General features: G+C 36.7%; 1 protein-coding gene across 5 annotated transcripts; it reads left to right on the top strand.

Moving 5' to 3' along the window:
- The first annotated feature begins 1,359 nt into the window (after positions 1-1,359).
- On the top strand, positions 1,360-13,428 carry LOC147568771 (uncharacterized). Of its 5 annotated transcripts, none has more exons than XM_086655183.1 (16): positions 1,360-1,942; positions 2,651-2,724; positions 3,754-4,465; positions 4,590-4,739; positions 4,836-5,060; positions 5,152-5,217; positions 8,825-8,880; positions 9,009-9,189; positions 9,498-9,599; positions 10,538-10,609; positions 10,700-10,765; positions 11,118-11,183; positions 11,281-11,523; positions 11,797-11,871; positions 11,973-12,065; positions 12,675-13,428. In XM_086655183.1, the coding sequence occupies exons 3-16, from the start codon at positions 3,755-3,757 to the stop codon at positions 13,386-13,388; spliced, it is 2,820 nt and encodes a 939-aa protein (XP_086511309.1). In that variant the 5' UTR covers positions 1,360-1,942; positions 2,651-2,724; position 3,754; the 3' UTR covers positions 13,389-13,428. The 5 variants fall into 5 exon arrangements, with proteins under 5 accessions (XP_086511309.1, XP_086511311.1, XP_086511310.1 ...); XM_086655185.1 differs by having other exon boundaries at positions 1,394-1,568; XM_086655184.1 differs by having other exon boundaries at positions 1,611-1,942; positions 2,630-2,724.
- Positions 13,429-25,687: the final 12,259 nt, after the last annotated feature.

Below are 25,687 nucleotides of genomic sequence, written 5' to 3'. Positions count from 1 at the left end.
TGTACAAGAGTTAGTTTGGTACTGCATAAACTTCTGACTTTACTTAAGTTAAATTTAATTTTCTTTTATAGTTCAATTTTTTACTTTTGACTTCAAAGTAAAGTTACTTGTTCAATGTATACAAATATTACTTGACTAATTTTTTTTGTTTAGTTTCTGCTCCACCATGATACAATTTTCACCACCACCATTGCCGCACCTTCACCACTGCCACCACACCACCACCACCACTGCACCTCCACTCCCAGCATCACCACGTCTCCACCACCGGTCCACCACTACCAGCATCACCACGTCTCCACCACCACCACCACCACCACTACCACTTATCTCCACCACAACAACCACCACCGCTGCACCAAGCCTCCACCTCTACTACCACCACACCATAGCCAACACAACACCTCAACCACCATCATTGTACCTCCACTACCACCATACTTTCATCTTCACCAGACCACCACCATACCTCAACCTGCAATACCATACCTCTACGACCACCAATTCCACCATACTTCCATCACCACCCCACCATCATCATACCTCTATATTCCCACCACTACCTCCACCATCTTCATATTTCCACCACCATACCTCCATCACCACTACAACCATATCAACACAACTACCGTCATATTTCAACCACCTTACCTCCATTACCAATACTACCCTATCAATACTACTACCGTAATTTTTCATCCACCACCGCACCTCAACCACCACCATTGTATCTCCATCGCCACCACAACCACGTCTCAACCACCTCCATCACCATTATTCCAAAGGTCCAACACCACTACTACTTGTATCACTATGACCACCAACCACCGCCATTACCACAACCACCACCTTTGCTACAATAGTTATAGCTTAAATTGAATTATCTCTTTGAGAAAAGAAAAAAATAAAAAAAATAAATTATGTTGTCGAATTAACTTTTTTACTTTCTTACATTTTTTTTTACTTATAAGTAACTATTTTGTCAAACGTACTTTTGAATTTTTTTTACTTTATTTTAACAAAGTTCTTCTACGAGAAGTAAAAGTCTTTCTACTTTTATTTGTCAAACGACACCTTAAGCTTAAAATATTAGCTACTTAACCAAATAATTTTGTAGTTGACAGTTGACACCTGAACTAGTTTAGCTTATGGATTTGAAAACAAATAGCCTTGACAAGGCAAATTGTTGACTACCCAAAGGGGTGCAGTAGTGGTGAAATAAGAGTTAAGTAAAACTGGAAATTTTTGGTGTCTCTGTAAATTGATGGCAAACCTACTACCCAACCAAGGGACCAGGAATACCAAACGTTGGTCAAATTTTGGTAATATAAATCTAGTGCTGACATTAACTTTCCTTTTGCTTCTTGAAAATGTAAGACAAAAGTTGGTGTGCATGATGAACACTGTTAATCTAAATCTTTTCCAGACTTTCTTTGATTCTACATAATACTTCATCTTTTTTTGAGAGAGAGAGAGAGAGAGAGTTGGAGAAGTAGGGGGCAAGATAGGAGGCAAGATAGGAGGCAAAAGTCAGCCCTCAATATCACTAGTCTCTCTCACTTTATATTGTTTTATTTGCTTTCAATATCTTTTCTAGTATTTTCTTTCGTAAGTTACCTTTGTATATATATATTTGAGTCTAGAAAATCTAGACTTGGAATTTCTCAGTCTGAACAAAGAGTTGCTTCTCTCTCTAACCCAAGTTTCCATCATTCCTCTCTTTAATCCATTTCTTCTTTCTTTCTTCGAATTTTTTGGCCAAAATTACTTCGATTAAGTCTAAATCTTCTTGCAACTTCAATCTTTGCACTTGGCAGTGTTTTCTCTCTTAACTCTTGGTTTCCTTCATTGAAAATTTTGGCCGAAAACCTAGTTGTTCTTGGGGTTTTTCTTCACAAATTTTGTTCATCGAATGGGTTGGGTTTGCTAAAAGAAACGAAAGGTAAGCATCCAAACCTCCACCCAGAGTTACTGCTTCAACAATCAACTGAGCTCAGGAAGTAGGTTCTTTGACTATTATTTGAGGAAATAAACTTAGTGGAAGTCTTTTTGAACGATATGTTGTTGTGTGTTGACAAGTGATCTATATCGTAGTTACTTCATTTTCTTAGTTTGAGTTTAGAGTTGAATGTCAAAAATGCTCTGCTTCTTTATAGATAGATTGAGTTGGAGGGAGTTTCGCTGACTGAATCCATATTACGTTACGCAACCAAGTCACTGGTACTTTGACTAGACTATAGGTAGGTATCAGTGGGGCTTGTAGACTCATGACGCGATTCGAACAAGCCGGAACATTATAAAATTCGTACTACCGCGAAAGCCCCTTATGGAGTTGATGTGATGAAACACACTTGAGTTTAAACAGTTTCAGAGTTAAATCGTTACTTTCATAATTGGATTGTTTCTGGCAATAGCACTTCTTGTTAGTGACAATCTATCGTTACGATTATTTTAAGGAAGAGATCATCTACTCGTTCGTAACGGAATGATCCTCAATTATATTGAAAAAGTCATTTCTACCTCTTAAGAGATGCCAAAGTATATATGCTTTACTTGGGATCATGGTGTCTATCATTTCTCATGAAAATGACGTATAGAATCTGATTTTCCATTTTGTTGCTCTCACTAGCCATTACCGGCTTCACTGTAGGTACATGCTTGCAATTGATGCACAGGAAAGTCATGGCATACTAAATTAACTGGGGATCCCTATCTATTCGTCAGGTATTAAGTTCCGAGAAATTTAATCGAAAAATAAGCTAAAACTGTATGTCTTTTTTTTTTCTACTATAACATTGAATGTTCTTAGGGTGTATTTGACTTAAAGCTTTCAAAAGGGACTACTGTAAACTGTTATTATTTGGAGGATTGTTAGGAGTTATCGAAGCTTTGGATCTTGATTGAATACTGAATTAGCTGGGAATCCATAACCATATCTATCCGTCATGTATTAAGTTTTGAGAAATGTAATTGAAATTTAAGCTCAAATTAGGCTTCTTTTTATGCCACTTTGCTTTCAAGATGTTAATACTACATACCTTAACTATGTGTCTTTGCTTTCAAGATGTATCAGTGTTATATATATATATATACAGCTTCTTCCTTAATAATAGCTTCTTCCTTAATAATAACTTGTTCATTAATAATCTTGGCTAGTGTTTAAGATGATATGATTGACCATGATCAAATTTTGTAGATGCATATCCTTGTTTGGTCGATTTGTTTCAATAAATTTATCATCTAGATTCATCTGTAGTTTTATTTTGTAGTTTCTTGTGCATATAACCAGCTCACATGAACATGTTAATTTGGAGTCTGTGTATTAGATTAGGGCCTCATGCACCTCTAGTTTTGATCGAGAAACTACTAGTGTTTTAATTGTTATTCTGAGCTTGCCAAACTGATGATGTATGACATGATTTAGTGCTCAACTTGACTTAATTAGTACCAACTGTTGTCGTTGTCTAGATAAGGTTGTCGTTGCAGCAAACAAAAAGGTCATGTTAGTCCAGGAATCTATATTAGGAAAATAATTCAAAGTTCATGTCTGTCTTTAGGGTAGTGCTAAACTCGAGTAACAGTTCAGCAATGTATAGACAGTTGGGTTGCCAAAAATAATCTAAATGTTCAAGTATTATACTTTTATCCTTCATGTGTGTTAAGTAATTTTTTCAGACCTAATAGTTTACCTAACTTTGATACCTTACCTTTACAATGTATACTGACGGTATACTTTTCTTATTTGATATGCAGGATGACACGTAATTTACCACTAAAGACAAACGAAGGATCACGTCCAAGAGTTACATGTCTTTCACGGACCGAAGATATGATATTTATTAAGGATAATTTGAAAAATGATAGACAAAAACAAATGTTTAAAGAAACTTGTTTTGGTCATCTTTTAGAGGTGAATGACCTAAAGTTTTGTTACGTACTTGTGCATAACATGTTATTACGTGAGACAAAATCATCAGATATGGACGAGGGATCGATGAGGTTTTTTGTTGGTAAGAAGGAATTAAAGTTTTCAATTGTTGAATTCTCTGAAATTATGGGTTTGAAATATGTTGAAATAGATGAAGAGAAATTTGAAAAAAACATGGAGGAGGATCCTGGTCAATTATCATTGAGGGACAAATACTTTTCAAATGATCAAAGCATCAATAAGGAAGTTTTAAAGAGATGTATAAAAGGTTGTGAAGATGATCTAGACAAGGTCAAGATTAGCCTATTGTTGTGTTTAGATTATTTTTTGTTGGGTAAAGATGCTCGTAAGACGAGTGTAGACATAGAGCATTTAAAGTTGGTCCAGAACTTAGACAAATTTAACAAGTTTCCATGGGGTCAGAAGGTTTTCCAACGTACTTTATCTGTCCTAAAGAAGGCTTTGCCTCGTGTAATGGAGCCAAAGAAAGAGAATGTAATCACTTATTGTTTGAGAGGCTGTCCATATGGATTTCAGGTATTCTTGTTTGATTTTGTTTTATAATTTTGATTACTTTGAACAAACTGTTCAAGTACTATCAGTTTTAACATTTAAATTTTGACAAGCTTTGCGGAACTGCTTTTGTTGTAATCGATGACAGGTTTGGGTGTATGAATGTCTTCCAACAGTTGCCTCAGAGTGTGCTATAAAAAAACCAAGAGTGAGTGGCGATCCTCCTTTATTAAAGTGGAAGAGGAAATGCAAAGCGGTTAGTTACACATCATTAAGGGAAAAATTTGTAAATCCAAATGTAAGATGTTTGTCCCCAATATACTCTCATCATTCATATCTTGTTTTTAATCCTATAATTGCTTCTACCAATATATTCTTTCTGTAATGGTTTTAGGTTGAAGTGACACCCTACCATGTAAATGAGTTAGAGAAACCACCCAACGAAACTGAAAGGCTTAACAAAGTAATTCTTAACCTTACAGAAGATCTTCGTCAACGTGACGAAATAATCAAAGAGTTGGAATCAAGGTTGAAATTATGTGTTTGTAGTGGGTTACAGAGGGATGAAAAAGATAGAGAAGAGAGTTCAGAGAAACTTATGTCCGCGATGGAGAGGAAGGTAATTAAGTACTAATAGTTTCTTTTCTATAGATCTATATTTTTAGTTTACATCATACCGGGTATTTATACAATAAAACTGTTTACTGTAGGATGAGTTGGAAGACAACAATGTAGAGACTAACCTCTCAGATATGGGAGACCGATCTTCTACGAAGGTAAATGATATTTGGTAGTCTAATCTATTTGCACAAGACAACTCAAATACTTCAATAGGTGAGTACTTTGCATTGTCCTTGGAACCGTAAAACTCATTTTTGTCAAACAAGTATTTCAATCTTCACATGCTATTTCACTAACAACTTCACGAAGTTCTCTAAGTGTTGTCTCGTCTGACAAAACTATTCCGGCTTGTTTACCACCAATATACTTTATATCCATCACATTTTCCAATCCACCACCATGGAATAACCAAATGCTTACAGATTCTATTACAAATTACCTTACAAGATAAAGATAAATTCATTATTTGCATGTATTAAAAATACTACCAACCTTCAGAATATGTACAAACAGTATGCACCTCTAGATCAAACTAATTTCGTAGGAATAGGCAAATGGTGGACTCCATAATTGAAGATTATTAACGAACTCAAGGAAAACACCGTCAACCATAAACAAAGAAGAGATACATTTAGAAACTATATATATATATATATATGCGGAGGCGGAACCAAGACATTAAGGATGATTGACAAACACTTGTTGAGCATTGTAAAACATTAACAACCAAAACATATGCGGAGGCGGAACCAAGATTTCATGTCTCGGAAGGTAGACCCATACTTAAGAAGTTACTATAAAACCTATGTTTTACCAATCTTTCCACTTAAACGTGTAAGAAGGTAATCCACAAACGCATAAAGCACAGAAAACGAAAATGCATTCGGGACTACATGATATCCGATCATCATCATCCTAAACAAGTTCAGTGAATCAATAAATTTATGATGCGTGAATAACTTAAAATCATACAAGTCCAAGAAACAATATCTCTTTCAGATATTTCGTCGAATACGTCTCTAGCATCTCTTAATGATCACATTTCGAGTTATAATTCATCAAAGCTGTCATTGAAATGGTAAATTCATGAAACCCAGACTTAATAGTAGCAGTTTGGATCTATTTTCTATTGGTAGGAGATCCAACTGATGCCGTCTTAACAACATTGGAGAGATTATATCGATTGATGGTTAGAAAGTTTTGCTTGGTAGTTAAAGCTGAAGCAAAGCTGCAATGGTAAATAGGGCGATTCCAGATGAGAATGAGGAAGTGGGTGAAGTTTTATGCATGTTGAAGGATATATGGCGGAAGCCTAGTTTAGGAAATAGCAAGTCAAAGAATCGAAATCCGTCTAAGAAGTAACCTGCTTTTGAATCAATTTGTCCGAAGATTTTCAAACTAGGGTTTCTTCGAATCCTTCAATTGACTTGAATCTTTGTCGTTTTTCCTTGTAGCCTTCTCGCAATCTGATTTCCAAAACCCTTCAAACACACAGACACGTACATACCTTAACCCTACAAAAATTATGAAATTAGAAATTATAGAATTGGCCTTACTAATATAGAACAAAATTACCAATTCCAGACCGGGCAGCTGCCCAGTCTGGTCTCTTAATGGGTATGCCCTTGGACATAAGAATATGGTAGCTATGGAGGACTACTCACAAAGACATGGTGAAGGTGGACTCTAGCCAAGATTCACACACCTCTTCTTTCTTTTTTATATATATGAAGGATTTATCCATTCGGTCTGAAGGAGATGTCCTTCCGAAGGAGTGTCCTTCGACCAAGGTGGCAATGCGATCAATTTGTCAGTTAGGATAACGATGACCACACGTGATGATCATCCAGTCTGGTCCAATTAAGGGTCGTAATGCTTTGCTAGAAGCCAACTACGATCGGCGAATCTAGGAGTTGATTCGCGGCTAACATAGACCGGATCTTACAACGGGTTACACATAAGAGTGGTAGCTTGATCGGAGAGACTTGACTAGACGGGAACAGGCTAAAGATGGATGGGATCCAACTGGAAAGGGTTCGAATGGAGATTCGGAACAAGATAGAAAGGAAGGCTCATTAGGCCGCCCATGTGATGACCGACCAGAGTAAGTGGGCCGGCCATAGAAAGCCCATGGTGGGCTGTTCTGGCCGGCCACACTTAAGGGATTGTCAAAATACCCCAAAAGGGTATTTTGGTAATTATCTTTTCTGTGACCCGAAAATAGAAAACCTAATCTGAATGGGATTCTAATTAGGGTTTGTCTATATATTGGGTCAGTTGAGAACAGAAAAGGTGTGGATTTTTCTCTAGAAGAAAAATATACAGCTCTCTCTCTCTCTCTCAATATACAGCTAGTGGAGAGAGAGGAATATAGAGAAAAAGCTCTCGTTCTATCAATCTAGTCAAGAAGAAGAGTTCTTCTCAACCTTCTAGTAAGTCCTAGCAGTCTGAAAGGAAGGGAGATCAAGTCTATTCACTCGGTGTCTCAAGTAGAGGAGCTACAATTGGAGCTCTCGATCTTTACATGCGATTGGAATGGTTCGAGGGAAAAACGCGTTAAGGTATTTATCCCTCTTCTAGTTTTCATTGATTAGTTTATGCATATGATCTTGGGAATTCTAGTGTTAACATATGATGTTTGAGATTCCGCTTAGAACACTAGATAGTGTATAGGATACACAAAACCCTACAATATATTCAATCAACTTTCAAAAAAAAAAAAAAAACACAGTGATCATTGTAAAACACTAACAACCCATGCATAATAATAAGGTAAAATTCTAGTGAAAATTGACAAACCAACAAAATATAAGATGAATTTAACATATAAAATAGACAAACATGCAAAACATAAGATAAAACAACGTAACAATGAAGTTGAAATAAGGTAAAACCCTAGCAAGATGAACAATACCTCAATCAATCAAAAACCCTTGACAAGATGCAACAAAAAAACATATAATATGAAACGAAGTAACAGTGAAGGTGAAATAAGACAAAACTCTAGTAGAGATGAACTAAAAACCCTAACTGAGCAAAAGATTTGGTCAAAATTTTCGGCGAAAGAGACCGAGATTCAAAAGAAAACCCTAGCCAAGTGCAAAGATTTAAGATGGAAGGAGACTGAGACTCAATCAAAGTGATTTCGGCCAAAAAATTCAAAGAAGGAAAGAAAAAAATGGGTTAGAGAGGGGAAATATCAAAACTTGGGTTAGAAAGAGAGGAACAACTCTCCCTTCCAACTTGGGAAATTCTAAGTCTAGATTTTCTAGACTCAAATATATATACAAGGGTAATTACGGGAGAAAATAGAAAATTAAGTCATTTGGTCAGTTTTCCTAAAACATAGGTCATTTGCCCAAAGTCATCGTGGTCAAGGGTCATTTGACCCAATTTCCAAATCTCAATAGAAACTTGATGCATAAGATAGTGGTAGGTTTTTTCTTTTTCTCCACGTCCCATCTGAAATTGGTTCGATCAAATTTCGTAATATTTTTCGTATTTGGCTAGTCTAACTTGCTCACTCGAATTAGTCTACCTTGCTGAATTCGAAAAGGAGATTTATATTAAAATCTGATTTTACTTGATAAGTATGCATTAACTCAAATACCAAGTGAATTAAACAAATAAAACTCTCATTCAAATTCTTAAGGAAAAGAATGACAAAAAATGTACAAATCTTTTGCCAACAAACTGAAAAGAAAGAAAAGCTATGGCCTCACATCATCTCCATTTCTCCATTGTGCTATTGCTTTTATATAGGCTATCCATTTCCGGACTTTGGATAAACCCAATGAAGATGATTTTTGTCTTGAGCTGTAAGTATTCTCAAATGCTGCTTCCAATCCTATCAAAAAAAAAAAAGCTCCTTCCTCTGTTTCAATTTGTCCATGTCACCCTAATAATCTATTCTTAACTTTTGCTTACTTTTGATGTAATTTTCTAGGTCAATATTAAAATTGGGGACTGGGAGATTGAGACTGGGTTATGATGATGTAACTCAAAGAATTGCTACGCATCTTGGATTGGATGATTCAGCTAAAGTTAGGTTGACTCTTCACAAATGTGACCCTCCTCGTCCAAGATGTCTACCTATTAAGTTCCAAGATGAAATTTACACAAATGAGGTAATTCATCATCTACCCTAGCTTTTCTTATACTTTTAGGCTATGTTTGGTGCGCGTGAAAGGAATGAGATTATCATGAGCAACAATCTCGAAATGTGACCTAGTAATTGCAATACTTTGCTGTTTGGTTTCGTCATGAATATGATTGATAGAGACTGATCTTGTCCATATCTTATTTGAATGGAGTAAATGTTATCTATATATATTACCTTCATTCATCTCGAAACAGTCCTGCTAGTTTGATTATCGAAAAGGTATCAGTACTATACAATATGACTAAAACTGCTTGATGGATATCTTATTAATAGGAAGCTAATATCCTGTACTACGACGTCTTGGAGACTCCTCTACCAAAACTGGAAGGTTTTAAGACGCTGAATGTTGCTTTTAATCAAGCAGGAGGGTATGAAGTAAGTAAGCACAATACGTTAATCATCTCCTAGTTATCAACGATCCTATTGATACACAACTCTGTATAACTCTTGCATCACAAGTTTCCAGCCTGATAGAATGGCTTGGATTTTCTTCTTCTTTTGATTCTTAGGTTGCATTAGCTCTGGATGTAACGATACACATAAAGAAGACATGGTTAGGGGCATACAAGTCTTACTGGGCGTTACCCTAGTATGAGAGTGACTGATTGTTTGAAGTGATATGAAACAACTGACAATTTTCTACATAAAACCTCCACGTAAAGAGTGGATGAATTCAAATGAGTTCTTATACTGACTTGTTTTAAAATTAGTATCCAAGTTCTGTTTAGCTAATATATATCACTATCCTTCATCTTCTTATTCGTTTTATTTGTGAAATACATATAATACATTATCAACACGAGTTTCTAACCAGCTAAGAGAAGAGTAGTTATTATGTTCGTTCCCCTACTGAAATTAAGCAAGTTAAGCCGGTACCTAGCCGGGTTCGTCATAGATAGTGTCGAAGGAAAGTAATTTGATTTCTAATCTCGAAATGCCCAATCTAACAACTTGAATTTGCAACTTTAAATATATCAGACAAGAACAATATGTGAATGAGTTGTTGAAGGCTTGAAGCTAGATTCAATCTCAAATGTAGAGGTCTTTTCAATTTCATCAGTATTTTCCCCGATACAAATTTGCTAGTGATGCCAATAATTTACAACTCTTATACCACAACTTTCTAATCTTACGTTTTCTTTAACGAATCCTGGGGACTATTGCTCCAAAATACTTAACCACGTACAATGTTAGAGAGTTGTCATGTATCAGTTGTAGACTATAGAGTTGTGGCATTAATAGAATCGCCCTTCAGTTACGGATATTTCAGAATACTATGTTTCTTATTTAAATTTAGATTCATTTGTTTGCAGGTGTTGGTTCGGAGTATTACGCTTCCGATAAACAGTACAGTGCATGACTTGCTTACCGAACTACGGACAAAGGTAAACTCGTTCTTGTTTCCGATTGTCACTGTTGATGTACACTGGTATCTGTTTTAATAAATATTTACTCGTGAAAACATTGCGAAACAGGTTGAAATTTCTCATCCACGTGCAAGATTGAGACTTCTAGGTATTTTCGATCTCAGTATCCAAAAGGTACTGTACTTATGATTTGAATTTCATAGTTACCAGTTTAGTCAATAAGTTTCTTTCTTGCAGTTTACGCATATTTGCTCTCATTAGGTCTGGCCCAAGTGTTTTCGGGGCAAATTGGAGACCTTTTATGTATAAAATGACCTAAGCCATCTTCATCGGCTCTGTTATGATTCGATTTAAATCGTACAAATTTAATAAGAAAATCCCACGATTTTATCTTCAATTGTTACACCAACATTTTACTATTTTCTAAAGATTGATATGCTATACTGTTTTGAAGAAATTTAAACATATATATGTTGATTACTTGATTCATTTTTTATGCTCTTCGATCGATGTCTCATACTTGCAGATTTATCGACTTCATGAAGAGATCGAACCTATAAGCAATGAATTGTGGACATTGCGTGCGGAGGAGGCAAGTTCTTATCTGCATCAATAATTTGTGATGTCATTTTCTTCCACAAAGGAGAGCAGTTTCAATGAAAGTTTTGACTCGCTTTTCATTCAAGCAGGTACCAGAGGAAGAGAGAAACTTGGGTCCCCTTGATTACTTGATTCCTATTGAGCATCACTATATTGAACAAAACTCTCCACATGCAACCTATCAAAGATTAGATCCTCTTTTGTTTCAGAAGAATCCTCCGAGCTTCTTCGAACCCTTTTTGTTAAGAATCAATGAAGGAGAAACCTTATCCGAGATTAAAGTACGTGTAAAGAAGAAACTGCACCAGGTCCCTGATTACGAATTCAACAAGGTACTTTTTCGTTTCAGAGACGTTGAGAAACAGTGATAAACATTAACAAGGAATAGCGGCTATTATAAAACTGTCGGAAATACTTGTGACATTCAATGTGATCCTAAATTTGCCCATAATACTTTTATGATGCCAATATTCTCGTGTATACACTTCTAAATCATTAGTTGGGATGTGTTTTTGGCTTACGCCCTTCCTTATTGACCATACTTTTATTAAAATATCTCAACATAACTTGTGATTAATTCATGTAATGAAATGTTCTTTCGACAGTGGAAGTTTAAACTGCCGATCTATATAGATTTCCTTCTTCATGACACTGATGTATTATCTAGTCGTTTTGTTAAGGTGAGTTTTATTGAGCCTTATCCTATTCTTTGTTTTTTTTTTCTGATCCCATTGTTGAGATGTATATTAAACAAGTGATCTATTAACCTTTTCCCCCTCAGGAAAGGTATCATGAAGATTGGGAGTTTTATCATCTTATCTTGGAGCATAGTGACTGTATTAATGCTCAAAGCAGAGGTGATGAACCCAATCAGGTTAGGATACAATAATATATACATAATTATTTGTATTTGATTTATTGCATACCAGAAGATCCATTTATAGAGCACAAAGGAAAATGATTCGGAGATTCTTTCTGTTTGGAGGATTAGTGTGGCGACCCAGGCCCTAGCAATTATCAACATTATCTTTGCTTATGCCACCTAGAGCCAAGCCCAACGGACATAGGGTCTTGTTCTTGGTAAATGCTCCGGGAACGCACCATAAAGGCCCACACTCTTACTAGGATTGAGCTCAACCTAGAGCCAAGTCCCCGATGCTCCCCCAAGTGATGTGGGATATTATAGTCTCCTATCCTTAGAGACGAGTTGTCCCGCGAATCTAATACCATTTGTAATGGCCCAGGCTAAGCAGTTAGTGATGTTATCCCTGCTTTTGGCACGTAGGACCAAGCCCAGTAGGTGAATGCTTCAAAAACCTGCCCAAAAGGCAGGGACTTACTACGTTTGAGCTCGCAAATTTTAATAAGGATGTTGTTTTTGCCATATAGGCAATTCATGATTGTATGTAAATATGATAATGTTGCTCGGAAATTTTAAATTGATACTTCTGCATAATCTAATGAACACATTATCATGTTACAGAAAAAATTGAAGACAAAACAAATGAATGAGGAGCAGGAACGAGCGAACGAGTACCATGAAATTTCACCGTCACCAGTGTACCCAAGTGCTGGTAAATTGTACGAGGAGGGTCGATATCGCCATATTATGCTTGATGAGAAATTTGAAGACATAGGAGGGTATAGTATTCTGAAACCGCAAGCATCATTATATAAACAGATATGGTTGAAATATGGACACATTGCTACGAGCCAATCAGGAAATGCATATTCTGCCCAATTTACAGTAGTTACTGAGATAATGAAGTCCCTTATGGATATGAATCAACGACGAGTTTCCGATGTTTCATCAGTGATGATAGATGTGTGGGAGGATAAGATAAATATGGCTGAGAAACTCAAATTCAACATTAGATGGTTACGCGAACGATTTGAGGAAGTTAAAAAGCATTTCCAAGTGGTTCAAAAGGTCTCAACTAATTTACTGAAGGGAGAAAAGCTTTCAACTAAATTACAGAAGAGAAATGATCGTCTAATGGTTGCACGCACGAAGCTTAATGCTTTAGAGAAGAAGTCGAAGTGGGCGACAGAGAAGCTTATCGGAGCAGAGGAGAAGGTGAAAAAGACACAGAAGAAAATGTACGCATTTGAGTCTAGAATTGCTCATTGGGTAAAAGAGATGGAAGTGTATTCTGATGATGGTAAAACTCTGCTATTTGATGGGTTGTTTATGTGAAACCAAAGTTAGTTAAAGTAAATAAGCTTTGCCTTCGAAAGTTGAATACTCTCTTTATTTACACAAGCCCATCATCTCTTTTAATGGACAGTATTTCCGGTTAAAGGGTTTAAATGTTTTAGTCATCAAGAATGATGTACTATTATTGTTAGATTACTCGGAAAGGTGAGTGTTGTGTGTAGGGACGTGGTGGCTCGTCTTGTACATACAACCCTCTCACTTGAGAGGACTGTGCACGGGTTGAACCGGTGGACAACTGTGTATCGCCCTCTCACGTGATAGGGCCACGGGTACTGACAGGCAACCCTATCTGTGTTAAGTTTGTGGCAATCCAACTCAAAACCAATTGGCAATGAGTGGAGAGGACCTATACTTTATATTCTTGGTTGCTAGTTACCCATTCTCCCATGTGGGACTATTCTCACACGCCCCGGTTGCTAGTTACCCATTCTCCCATGTGGGACTATTCTCACACGCCCCCTCACGTGTGGGGTTCTTTGAGCCTAACACGTGTTTTTTTTTTCTTCACGGGTGACGTGGAGCACGTTTGGCTTTTAAACCTATCACGTGTGGGCCTAGCTCTGATACCATGTTAAGTTTGTGGCCATCCAACTCAAAACCAATTGACAATGAGTGAAGAGGACCTATACTCTATATTCTTGGTTGCTAGTTACCCATTCTCCCATGTGGCACTATTCTCACAGTCTGTACATCAAACTTTCCGTTTTTAAAGGGTTAGGTTTTGCTTTGTTAGAGTCGGTTCTCTTTCTTCAACTCATGAGCTAATCTTGCGATCTTTATTTGAATTAGTTTCGTGGCTTGTATGCAGAAAATTACAGGCCAACAGAAGGCATCCCTCTCCAGAGTTGTGGACATTCGGGTGGTTTCACTCTATTTGCTTGGCTTTTAGCGTGAAAAGGACCGACCCCGAGACACGGATTATAACTAGTAACAACAAAATAAAGTAGATTCATCGTTAAACGACAATAAAAGCTATTAAACATTCCACAAACAAAACCCCTTGGATGACTTAACATTCCTTTCAAACTTTAGCCCAAACACTAGACGTTTGTTATATAGACTTGAAAAATTCTTCTATTCATCCATTTGAATTTGAGAAGAAATTGATCGTGTTTGATCTGAGTCCTACCGTTAGCCACCAAAGGTTAAGCTTTTGGCAAGGTCCTCCTTCCTGTCATATCCATCATTTCTTTTCTAATTCTTTCTCATTCCAATCACACGAGACAAGAGTGTACTAGCCTGGTGGACTAGCCCCACACCTCCCCATAAAAGGTAAAATAAACGAATCATTTATTTATTTATTTTTATAAAATTGATTTAAAATTGACAAATCAATTTTAGTAATATTTCAAAATTTAAAAAAACTAAAACTTTGGGAAGATTATCTGTGGCTAATTGTTATTTGTTAGAACAAATAAACAAATAATTTATTTATTTTTGTAAAATTGACAAATCAAATTTAGTATTATTTCAAATTTTAAAAATATCTAAACTTTGGGAAGGTCATTTCTGGTTTATTCTTATTTGTTATAATAAACAAATTTCTATTTGTTTTTTTTTTTTTACAAAATTGACAACTCAAATTTAGTAATATTTCAAATTTTAAAAATACTAAAACTCTGGGAAGGTCATCTGTGGCTAATTGTTTTTTTCTTTTTGAAAGGATGATTCCATTAATCAAAACACTAAGTCCATTACATGATAATGTTAAAAGGACTAAAGTGAGAATAACAACAACATTGAGAGTAAGTCAGTCAACCCGGAAGGACTAAAGCCTCGAAAGCCAAGTTGTGGGGGGGCCGAATTGGGATCCCTCGCACAATCCGACATGGGAAAAAATTGCGTTGATCTTGAATCCACCACCTCTCCATCACTGTTTCTCAAAACCGTCGTTGCCGAAGCTCCCTCTCAATGAAACGCTCCATCCACATTTATCTTCAGCCGACCAGATCTAGATAGCCTTCATGTGTTAACATGTAAACCATCAAAAAGAGCTGAAATAGTTAAGTAAGTGTTTCTTTTGAGTTCTACCTTTGCTAACCACCAAATACGTTCCATATCTGAGCTTGTATGTTGAAAATGAAGTTCGTTTCGGTTCTTCGACCAGATCCATAGCAGATAATTTTACTTATACCAAAGTCCATTAGGAGATTTACCTTTATTAAGAATATCTTGTATATTTTTGATTGGATCTTGCCTTAATTGCAACAGCTCATGATCATTAGTTAGAAGCAAAAACTTTTTGAATGTAGTACAGTCCCCATATAGGTTTTAATGAGTTTTTATTTCCTGAACATTACGACGTTTACATCTCTAATCAATTTGGGACATTCATAGATTTATATTGGATGAAATTGCTAACCCTTTATGCACTAATTTCCAAACAAAGAGTTAGAATCTTGGGATCCATTTTCAAAAATAAAAATAAAAAAGAATCTTGGGATCCATGTGTGTTTTCTTCCATAATTTCATCCAAGGAGGGAGATTTGCTGTTTGGATCTTCTTTCGTAATTGACTTGATCTTTGGACTCCATTTTTCCAGTGTTGCAGTTTAGAATCTCTTTTGACGGAATCACTCAGGAATATTCCGTCTCTAAAGTTATACTTTAAACAATTCCCAATTTTCCCTTGTATAATCAATATTGCACTTTCAGACTACCTAGTTTATTTAACTCATCTTCTTCTTCAATCTTTAGCTCATCTTCTTGCTCACAAACCCTAATCACTTAATCATCCCGAAATGACAAATGACTTAAGATTTAAATTACCTGTTCATCTTGGGAGATTTACTTTACTTGTTCAATCTTCTATATCCCTTTTATCTCTCTCCTCCTCTGTTAGTAGACTTCATCGACTGAAGTTGGTAATGCTCATGGTGGACATGGTGAAATAGATGATCTTATTGAGGCCGATTTAACTAACATATCAAACCATTAAAGCAACAGAAGAAGTTTACTCGAACAAACAAGCATGTTTTCAATTTTTATTTATCAATTTTTGTTTCCACTGACACCCTCTCCTTTCAATTTTATCGGTTCCTAACAAGTTTAGAATTCCTGTTTACCAATTAATGGGTCAAGTGAAGGAGGTAATGACCATTTGGAACCCACTGGTAACAACCATTTGGTTGGGAACCCACCATTTGGTAATGACAATTTGGTTCCTGGTATGGTAATTGCATATTAGGTTGCTAGATTTGCGTTCTGTATGAATGTTAACTTCATAAAAAAAATAATAACTTTCTTGAGAATTTGTGATCATACATTTATACCTAAATTTTAGATGTCAAGTGATATGGATCTAAGTTGGTTGATATCTTTTTTATTGTTGAATTTTCAATATCAAAGAGATTTAAGAGTTATTAAGAACCTATTCAATTTGAAGTGAAAGCAAAATAGCAGGTCTTTGTCGAAGGTGGAAAGGGAAGCGAGACGTTTGAAGTGGACCCTCAGCGAGACCAGACCAGGAGGAGGGAAAAGGTCTAGATCAGGTTCAAGGGTGGGAAGTCATGTTAAGAATGTCGATTAGCTTCATCAGTTGGAATATCAGGGGTTTGGGGTCAACCAAGAAGAAAGCAGCAGTTAGAAAACTTGGGTTAGAGTTAAAGACTAATTTTGTTTTCCTTCAGGAAACTAAACTGGAAGTCGTTAACATTAGTTTAGTTTTCGGTATATGGGGTAATTGTAATGTTGGTTGGTCTTTCCTCCCAACCCCTGGTTCGGCTGGAGGCATCCTTTGTATGTGGGATGCTTTTTCTTTTGATGTTCAGGACAAGTTAGTGGGCAATTTGTCTGTCTCCCTTAAAGTTGTTAACATTTTGGATGGTTTTGAATGAATTGCTTCTTCTATGTATGGTCTTGTGTTGAATAACCTGAGGGAGGACTTTTGGATCGAACTGGATTCGATTAAGTCCAAATGGAACCTTCCATGGTGTATTAGGGGTGATTTTAACGTTACTAGATTTATTGGAGAAAAGAGAAATAGTAATGTTTTTTCATCCAAAATGAAATTTTTTGATGATTGGGTTAATACGCATCTCCTCGTATATCTCCCTGGTAATGGTATGGCGTTTACTTGGCCGAATAACCAGTCGAACCCTTCTATGAGTCGTCTGGATAGTTTCCTTATCTCTTCTCCCTGGGAGGATAAGTCCCCTTCTGTTGCTCAGATTATTCTCCCTAAGCCAACGTCTGATCATGCGCATATTCTTCTCAAATCGAATTACGTCAACAAAGGTAGTCCTCCTTTTCGTCTTGAAGATATTTGGTTATTGGATAAGGATTTCCTCTCGCACATCAAATCTTGGTGGGAGGAGTTGGGGGAGAACCTATCTTTTTGGGATAAGCTCAAAGCCATTAACAACAAGCTGAAACCTTGGTCTCGAGTCAAATTCAAGGCCCAGAAGGAGGAAATGAATAGACTCCAAGCTGAGAGATCCATTCTTTGGACAACATAGAGGAACACAAGAATCTAGAGGCAGAAGAATTTTCTCTTCGTGCTGGGTTTAGGGTTGAGCTTGAAAAGCTTCTTAGCTTGGAGGAGATCAGTTTGAGACAAAAGACAACAGTCGATGGTCAAAATGGTTAGAGGCAGGAGACCAAAATTCTAAGTTCTTTCATAGCATTATCAATTGCAGAAAACGATCGAACAGGATTGCGACTATTAAGGTGGGCGATGACCTTATCTTGGAAGATATCGAGATCAAAGATAAGGTGGTCGAGAATTTTTCTTTCCTATATGCTGAACCAGTTTTCTGGAGACCTAGGGTGGAAGGGATGAATCTTCCTCAAATCTGGGAGAGTCAAGCAGAGGACTTGGAGAAGGAATTCTCGGAGGAGGGGGTGCTTTTGGCTATCAAAGATTTGGCCAATGATAAGGCCCCTGAGCCGGATGGGTTCTCTATTAATTTTTATGTTTAGTGGTGGGATATCTTAGGTAAAGACTTCATGGACTTATTATTCTCTTTCTGGTATTCTGAGAATTTCGATTGAAAACTCAACCAGACTTTCCTAGTCTTAATTCAGAAGAAAGATATCACCGAATCTCTTAATGATTATAGACCTATCAGTCTAGTGGGGGGGGGGGGGGGGCTTATAAGATCATCTCCAAAGTCTTGGCTAATAGACTTAAGTTGTGTTTGAACTCTATTATTTCTCAGAACCAAGGCGCTTTCGTCCAAGATAAACAGATTTTAGATGGGGTTTCTTACAGCTAACGAGTTATTAGATTCCAGAATCAAGGTAAAGCTTCCAGGTATCATGGTTAAAATCGATTCAAAGAAAGCTTGCGACAAAATTAGTTGGGATTTCTTATACTCGGTTCTTCTCAAGATGGGTTTTAATAGAGATCATGGGGTTTCAACTGTATTGCGTCGGGTTCTTTCTTTGCTTTAGTGAATGGAATCCCAACCAAGATCTTCCAAAATTCTAGGGGGATTTGTCAAGGGAATCCTTTCTCTCCCATGTTGTTTCTTCTAGTGGCTGAGGTTCTTAATGCTATGATCTCCAAAGGGGAAGATCTCAGATGGTTTGAAGGCTTCAAACCTTCTTCCGAAGGGACGGTAGTGACCCACCTCTAATTTGCAGATGATACCATTTTCTTCCTCAATGATGAATTTTAGCGCCCCAAATCCCAAATCTCAAGCTAACCGCCTTGAAATCGAAGATTTGAGATCTTCAAACTGGATCCACGAGCAACACCTACCATGAGTGCACAATCAATACCTGAAAAAAAAATAGCTAGGTTAAAACCCAATTGCAGTTGATTTCTTCAAACCTAAGTCTTGGGTAGGCAAGCTCAATCCCCAATCAAGGAAGCATTGCATTCATATTCATTATTGGCATTATCTGAAATTTAACGGTGAATACTAACATAATATTGTAGGGTTACAGATGTGTCTAACACACCTTTTCTAGTGTTTATTGCGGAATCTCAAACATCTAATGTTAACACTAGACTCCCATGATCTAATTATACATGAACTAATCAATGAACTAGATATGGAAAGATGATTACCTTTAATTGCTTTCCCACGAATAAAATTCCGACAATATTCGGAAGATCAAGAACTCCAATTGTAGTTCCTCTACTCGAGACACCGAGTGTGTGACTTGAACTCCCTCCTTCGAGTTAGCTAGAACTCTCTTGAAGGTTGAGATGAAGAACACCTTCTTCTTGACTAGATAATCGAGAAAACTCTTTTTCTCTCTAAAAGCTCTCTTGAATTGTCTCTTGATTTCCGTACATAATTATGTATTAAGGAGGTCTATTTATAGGGACCATAGAGAAGGTATTTGACCCACACTAGATTCCTAAAATATCTCCTTCAAGACATATCTTTTTGTGTCCCATATGAAACCCTAAAAGGGTTTATGTGTGGCCGGCCAATATAAGCCTCTATGGGCTTTATGGCCGGCCCACACAAGGGGTCTAACCATCCATGTGCTGGCCGGCCCATTCCTAAGGTCGGCCATCACATGGCCGGGCCCTTTATGGGCACCCCCGGGCTCCCTTTTTAGCCCGGGGTTATGTACACTTGTCCGGACTCTTCCGAACTCCTTTTGGCCTCAAATAATGGATCCAATCCACTTATTTGCCACTTTATGTCTAGTAAATATCTCTCCGTTCAAACCATCACTCTTATGTGTACCCTTGTAGGATCCGGTCTATGTTAGCCGCGGATTACCGAAGTTATCCGACGATCGTAGTTGGCTTCTAGCTAAGCATTACGACCCCTAATTCGACCGGACTAATGATCTTTAAAATAAGTGCATTATGATCCTATTCGTCAAATCGTACGCATTGTCATCTTTATCGAAGGACATCCCTTAGAAGGATACCATTCCTTCGGACCGAGGGAATATATCCTTCAAATATATCAGATTTATCCAATCCCTCTCGAAACTAATAATTTATCTACTTTGATTAATTATTAGGTTTTCAAGTTCTCGTAGTTTAACCTAATACTAACCTTGATAATGCAACAATCTTTCCTCCTTTTTCCAGCAGATATAAAATATCATGCCTTTAACTAAGGCAAACCTTTATAATACCAAACTTGACATATACGAAAACAATCATAACTTCTCACTCGAAACTCGGATTAATAAACCGTTTGAACTACTAGAAAGTAGACAAAGATACCTTTTCAACCATATAAGAATCACGACGAGATTCATCATATATCAATACCAGATTCAATTTTAATCTAAACCGAAATACTGTCCTCTATAGATGTTTTATGGGATTCTAGATAAAACTAATGTCTAAACTATTTAATCGTTCTTTAGTGTGATTAACAATTCTAAACCTATCATGGAATAAATTGAAAGAGCCTACAAAAAAATTAGGAGATAGGAAATCTACCTCTTTTCGACTTAGATGACTTCAAGACCACAATCATCATGCCTTGTTCTCTCTCTAGAGAACTCTATCTCTATCTCTTTTCTTCTTTATTCATCCTTCCTTCACTAAGGAGTGGTTGCACCATCTCTCTCTTCTATATGTTTTCTTCAAAAGTGAAGAGAATTAGGGTTTTTAACCCACTAGTATTTCATCTAAATAAAACTGACGTAGACTTTTGTTATTTTCACCCAAATTGATATATAAAAAAAATAAGGGATGTTACAATCTTCCACCCCAAATTAAAGAACACCTTAGTTTGGTTTGAGGTGGCCTCAGGGCTGAAGGTTAATTTCGACAAAAGCCAGGTCTTTGGTGTGGGCTTGGTCGATGACTTGGATTCTATTGCTAACGCGTTGGGCTGTGGTAAAGCTATGTTTCCTACTTCTTATTTGGGCCTCCCTCTGGGCCAAGCCTCGAGATCTAAGCACCTACGGGATTCAGTGATTGATCAAGTTTCGAGGCGCCTCTCAGCTTAGAAGGCGAGTATCCTGTCTAGGGGAGGCAAACTTACCCTAGTTAAGGCAGTACTTTCTACTCTCCCTATTTATTTCCTTTCCCTCTTCTCTGTCCCGATTAGCATTTGTAATTCGCTAGAAAAGAAGTTTCGTGATTTCTATTGGATGAGGATGAGATTCATAGGAAAATGCACTGGGTGGCTTGGGAGAGTATTTGTCGTTCTACTGTTAATGGTGGTTTAGGCATCAAAAGTTTAAGATTTATGAATGACGCCCTCCTTACCAAGTGTTTGCGGAGATTTGGTCGTGAGAAGGAAAACCTGTGGAGGATTATCATAGAGGAAAAGTACGGGGAATCAGATAATGGTTGGACCACAAGGCCTCCAAAAGTAGCTATGGTGTCTCGGTTTGGAAAGGTATTTTTAATCGTTGGCAGAAGTTCAAAGATTTATCCAAGCTCAAGATTGGGAATGGTAAAAACATTTCATTCTGGTCTGACATCTGGCTAGCTTATAGACTCCCCCTAAAGGATGCGTTCCCTTCTCTCTTCAGAATATCTATCAACAAGTTGGGGTTTCAGATTTCTTCGATGGGTTTACCAACTCGTGGAATCTGGATTCGCGCAAAACTCTTTATGACTGGGAAGTGGGAGAGGCTAACCTCTTTCTTACTGACCTCAACCGCCTGTCCCTCTCGGATCAGGACGATAGTAGGATTTGGATTTCTGGTTTGCATGAAAGAACTCTCGGCTAGGTCTGCGTTTGTCTTCTAGCTCGAGAATCGGTTGATTCCTCTCCAATATTCTCTCTCGTTTGGAAGCAACCAATTCCTTTTTGACTTTACATCTTTTTTGGGGCGGTTTGCCATGAGAATAGGCCTATAAACGGTAGCTTATCGGATCGGATATAGGCATATCCATATCCATATCCATATCCGAATCCCATAAGTTATCCGATATCCAATATCTGATAATTATCCGACGGATATATAAATCAATATCCGAATCCGATATCCAAAATTTAAACAAAATTTTAAATTTTTAACCATTAGATCTAAATAATACATCTCAACCATACATTTTATATATTATTATGAATAAATTTAAATTTTTATTATTTTTTTATATTACTTATCGGATACGAATATTTATCGGATCGAATATTAGTGTATCCATATCCGAATCCGATAAGCAGATATTCGATAAGGAATATCCGAATCCTTATCCGATATCCAAATTTTAGATATTTTTTTAAAATTCGAATACGAATGCGGATCGGACGTCGAATATTCGGATATCCATTGACAGGCTTACATGAGAAGATCCCTACATTGGATTTCTTAAGGAAAAGAGGCTTTGTTACCCCCAACAGATGCCCTCTTTGTGGCCTCGCAGAAGAATCAGTCAACCATATCTTCCTCAAGTTGTCGATTGCTCACAGTATTTGGCTAAGTTTCTTTCGGAGTTTGGGAGCGTTTCAGGTCTTTCCTAACTCGATTCTCGAAAGCATCTTAGCATGGAAAGGGATGAAAGGTAACAACACAAGAAATCCATTTCCTTCTTAATCCCTTTTGCCATCATTTGGGCAATCTGGAAGGCCAGAAACGGCACAGTGTTCAAGGATAAAATCTCATCTCAGGAGAATATTTTCTACTCGACAAAATGTCTCATTTACCACTGGAGTAGTAGGTTTTCGTGAGCAACATGTTTCTCTTTTCTTAGCATGGTGGAGTCCTGGGATTCTTTCATCTCCCTTATGTAATTTGTGTGTTTTTTCTTTCTGTTTTTTTATTGTTTTTCTGATTTCTCGTTTTTGGCTTCCCCTTGTTCTTTCAAGGTTGTAATCTTTCTTCTCGTTCAATCAATTAAATCACCTTATTAAAAAAAAGTACCTACTAAATTTCACTCTGAATTATCTTTGTTCCGCTACTTATTAACCGTTGTTTTCAATTTTCACTATCGGTCTATTGGTTCGATAACTTGATGAGAAGAAGTTGAAATTAGTAGAGAAGCAACAATTCCTCCAACAAAATTTGCTTATCTTGATCACTCAAATTCAATAGTAAAATAGTATTTTCCCCTCTTGAATTGTTGCACTTAACTTTTCTTTTTTGGAAAAGGGAGTTCAAAGTGCAACACTGAAAAAAAGAGTTCAAAGTGCAACACTGAAAAAAAGAATTCAAAGTACAACACTGAAAAAGGAAGTCCAAAGTTTGGACTCCAAACAACAATTCAATTCAATTATACGAAAGGGGTCTAAACAACAATTTCCCCAAGAAAAATTAGTAAGATGGTCTCGTAGTGCTCCCCCCTGTTTGATAACTGAATAATAGGATTTTGGTTGAGAAATTGTCATTTCTTAAAATAAACCAATTATTTATTTATTCTTTGTAAAATTGACAAATTAGATTTAGTAATATTTCAAATTATAAAAATACATAAACTTTGGAAAGGTCATTTCTCGTTAATTCTTATATCTTAAAAATAAACAAATTATTTATTTATTTTTTTATAAAATTGACAAATTAGTAATATTTTAAATTTTAAAAATACTTAAACTCTGGGAAGGTCATTTCTGGTGAATTCTTATTTGTTGAGTTCTCCATCCTTTTACTCAATAATTATCAACAAAGAGAAAAGTAGCCGTTTACTATTTAATGGATTGTTTGGTATTACAACTTCATAAGTTAGTTATAACCGTTTACTTTCGCTGTTCTAATCAGAAGAAGAAGAAAAGTTGTTGGGTACAGTTGATTATCGGAAAATGAATAATCTCCAGTGTTTATTCACCGGTCTGGTGCGTGAGTATATGTATAATAAAGTTGAATTACATTTTGTTTTCGGTTTCAGTTTTGAGCTTGTTTTAGGGTTGTCACAGACTTGAAGCTTAATTTAATTTCTAATGTACTATGATTACCAGAAGAATTGGTGGACATTGGTTAAGCAATCAGAGTATATCGATGATGAACTTCGAAATACTATTATTATACAGGTTATTCTTTGGAAAACAATCTTTTTATCTACTGGTCTGGTTACCCGGCCAGTGAAAATATTCTAAATTGCTATGTATTATACATCTAGGTTGCACTAGATGAGGACATGTTTGAGCAGATTGGGACGGATATTTACTTTGATCTTGTTGACTTCAACCATATTGGAAGTTTTCGTGTGCCCAAACATATGCCTTTTTATCTTTTCAAGGTACTTTTCCTTTACATTATTTGAATCTTGCTGGATAAACGGGAATTGTTTATAGTCATTCATTTCGTGAGGCTTTTGTTGGGCCTAATGTGCGTATTTTTATTGGATGACGTGGAGCACGTGTGACCATTTTCATTATCACGTTTTCCGTGACTCAGTTACCATATTAAATTTGTGGCCTCCAGTTAAGAAACAATGGGCAATGAGTGGAGATGGAATACGACACTTTCTTCTGGCCATGTGGGCTTATACTCATATAAACGAACATTTACCACCCTTATTATGAAAAATCTCTATCTGTAGATAGCAACATAGTGGGACTCGTACTCTAATATCTTTAGCAAGAGAGTGGGACTCATACTCTAGGATGTCAGTATTTTCCTCGCATATTAGCTCTTTGGCTTGACATGATGTGTGATATGCCGATTATCTAATTTGAAGCTGTCAGCAGGAGGAAGTTGCCAAACAGTTTAAGGTACCAGTGCAACTTCAACGTTTTTGGCTATGGGCGGAGCGTACGAATCAAACATTTCGTCCTAATCGACCATTGACGCATCAAGAAGAAATTCAATCTGTAAGTACTCTGACGATGAATCAATATCACCATGATTTTCTTGTCTATTGCTCTGTTTTCATTTAGATTTGCTTATATTAGTGCAGATCCATGAAATTCCAAAACCTTTATCAAATTTAGATGATGGAAATAACATGAGTGCTCAAGAGATGTATATTAGTCTAAGCAAGAAATTATAAGATAAAAGGATAACAAAAAGTTCTAAATTTTTCGCTAACCTTTTTTTTCCTCAGATTATTAATTTATCCATTGTTATCACTAGCCTTCATTTTTTGCTTCACAGTAACTTTATTATCTATGCTAGTTTAACACTACTAGGTTTGCGATCTGCACGTTAGAATGAAGCTTCAAGTGGCAAATGCACCACAATCCACGAGAACTTATTACTATTGTCGCATTGTAGGTTGGACAGTTACGAGACTTATCCAACAACGGTCGATATGGCAAGCTGAAGTTATTTTTGGAAGTGCAACGGGGACCGGTAATTTCTATTTATTTTTACACAATTCCCATGTGTCATGTCGGTATGGATCTTTAGCTTTTCTTTCTGCAGAGTCGCTGATATTTGCACAATGTGCAGGATTTGCACCCCATTCCTCTGCCCGACCGGACAAAAGAAGATATTTTGCTTTTCTTCAAGCTTTAT

This window comes from Eschscholzia californica, unplaced genomic scaffold (genome assembly GCF_041429995.1).
Source record: "Eschscholzia californica isolate CP2 unplaced genomic scaffold, dmEscCali1.0.p SCAF_1, whole genome shotgun sequence".
Lineage (NCBI taxonomy): Eukaryota > Viridiplantae > Streptophyta > Magnoliopsida > Ranunculales > Papaveraceae > Eschscholzia > Eschscholzia californica.
Note: the sequence above shows the minus strand (reverse complement) of the source record. Positions and strands in the feature narration are given on the sequence as shown.

Coding starts and splice junctions, on each gene's coding strand:
- LOC147568771 (XM_086655183.1), top strand. CDS start 3,755: ATGACACGTAATTTACCACTAAAGACAAACGAAGGATCACGTCCAAGA. Junction 9,600..10,537: donor ATCAAGCAGGAGGGTATGAA/GTAAGTAAGCAC, acceptor ATTTGTTTGCAG/GTGTTGGTTCGGAGTATTAC. Junction 11,184..11,280: donor GGACATTGCGTGCGGAGGAG/GCAAGTTCTTAT, acceptor TCATTCAAGCAG/GTACCAGAGGAAGAGAGAAA.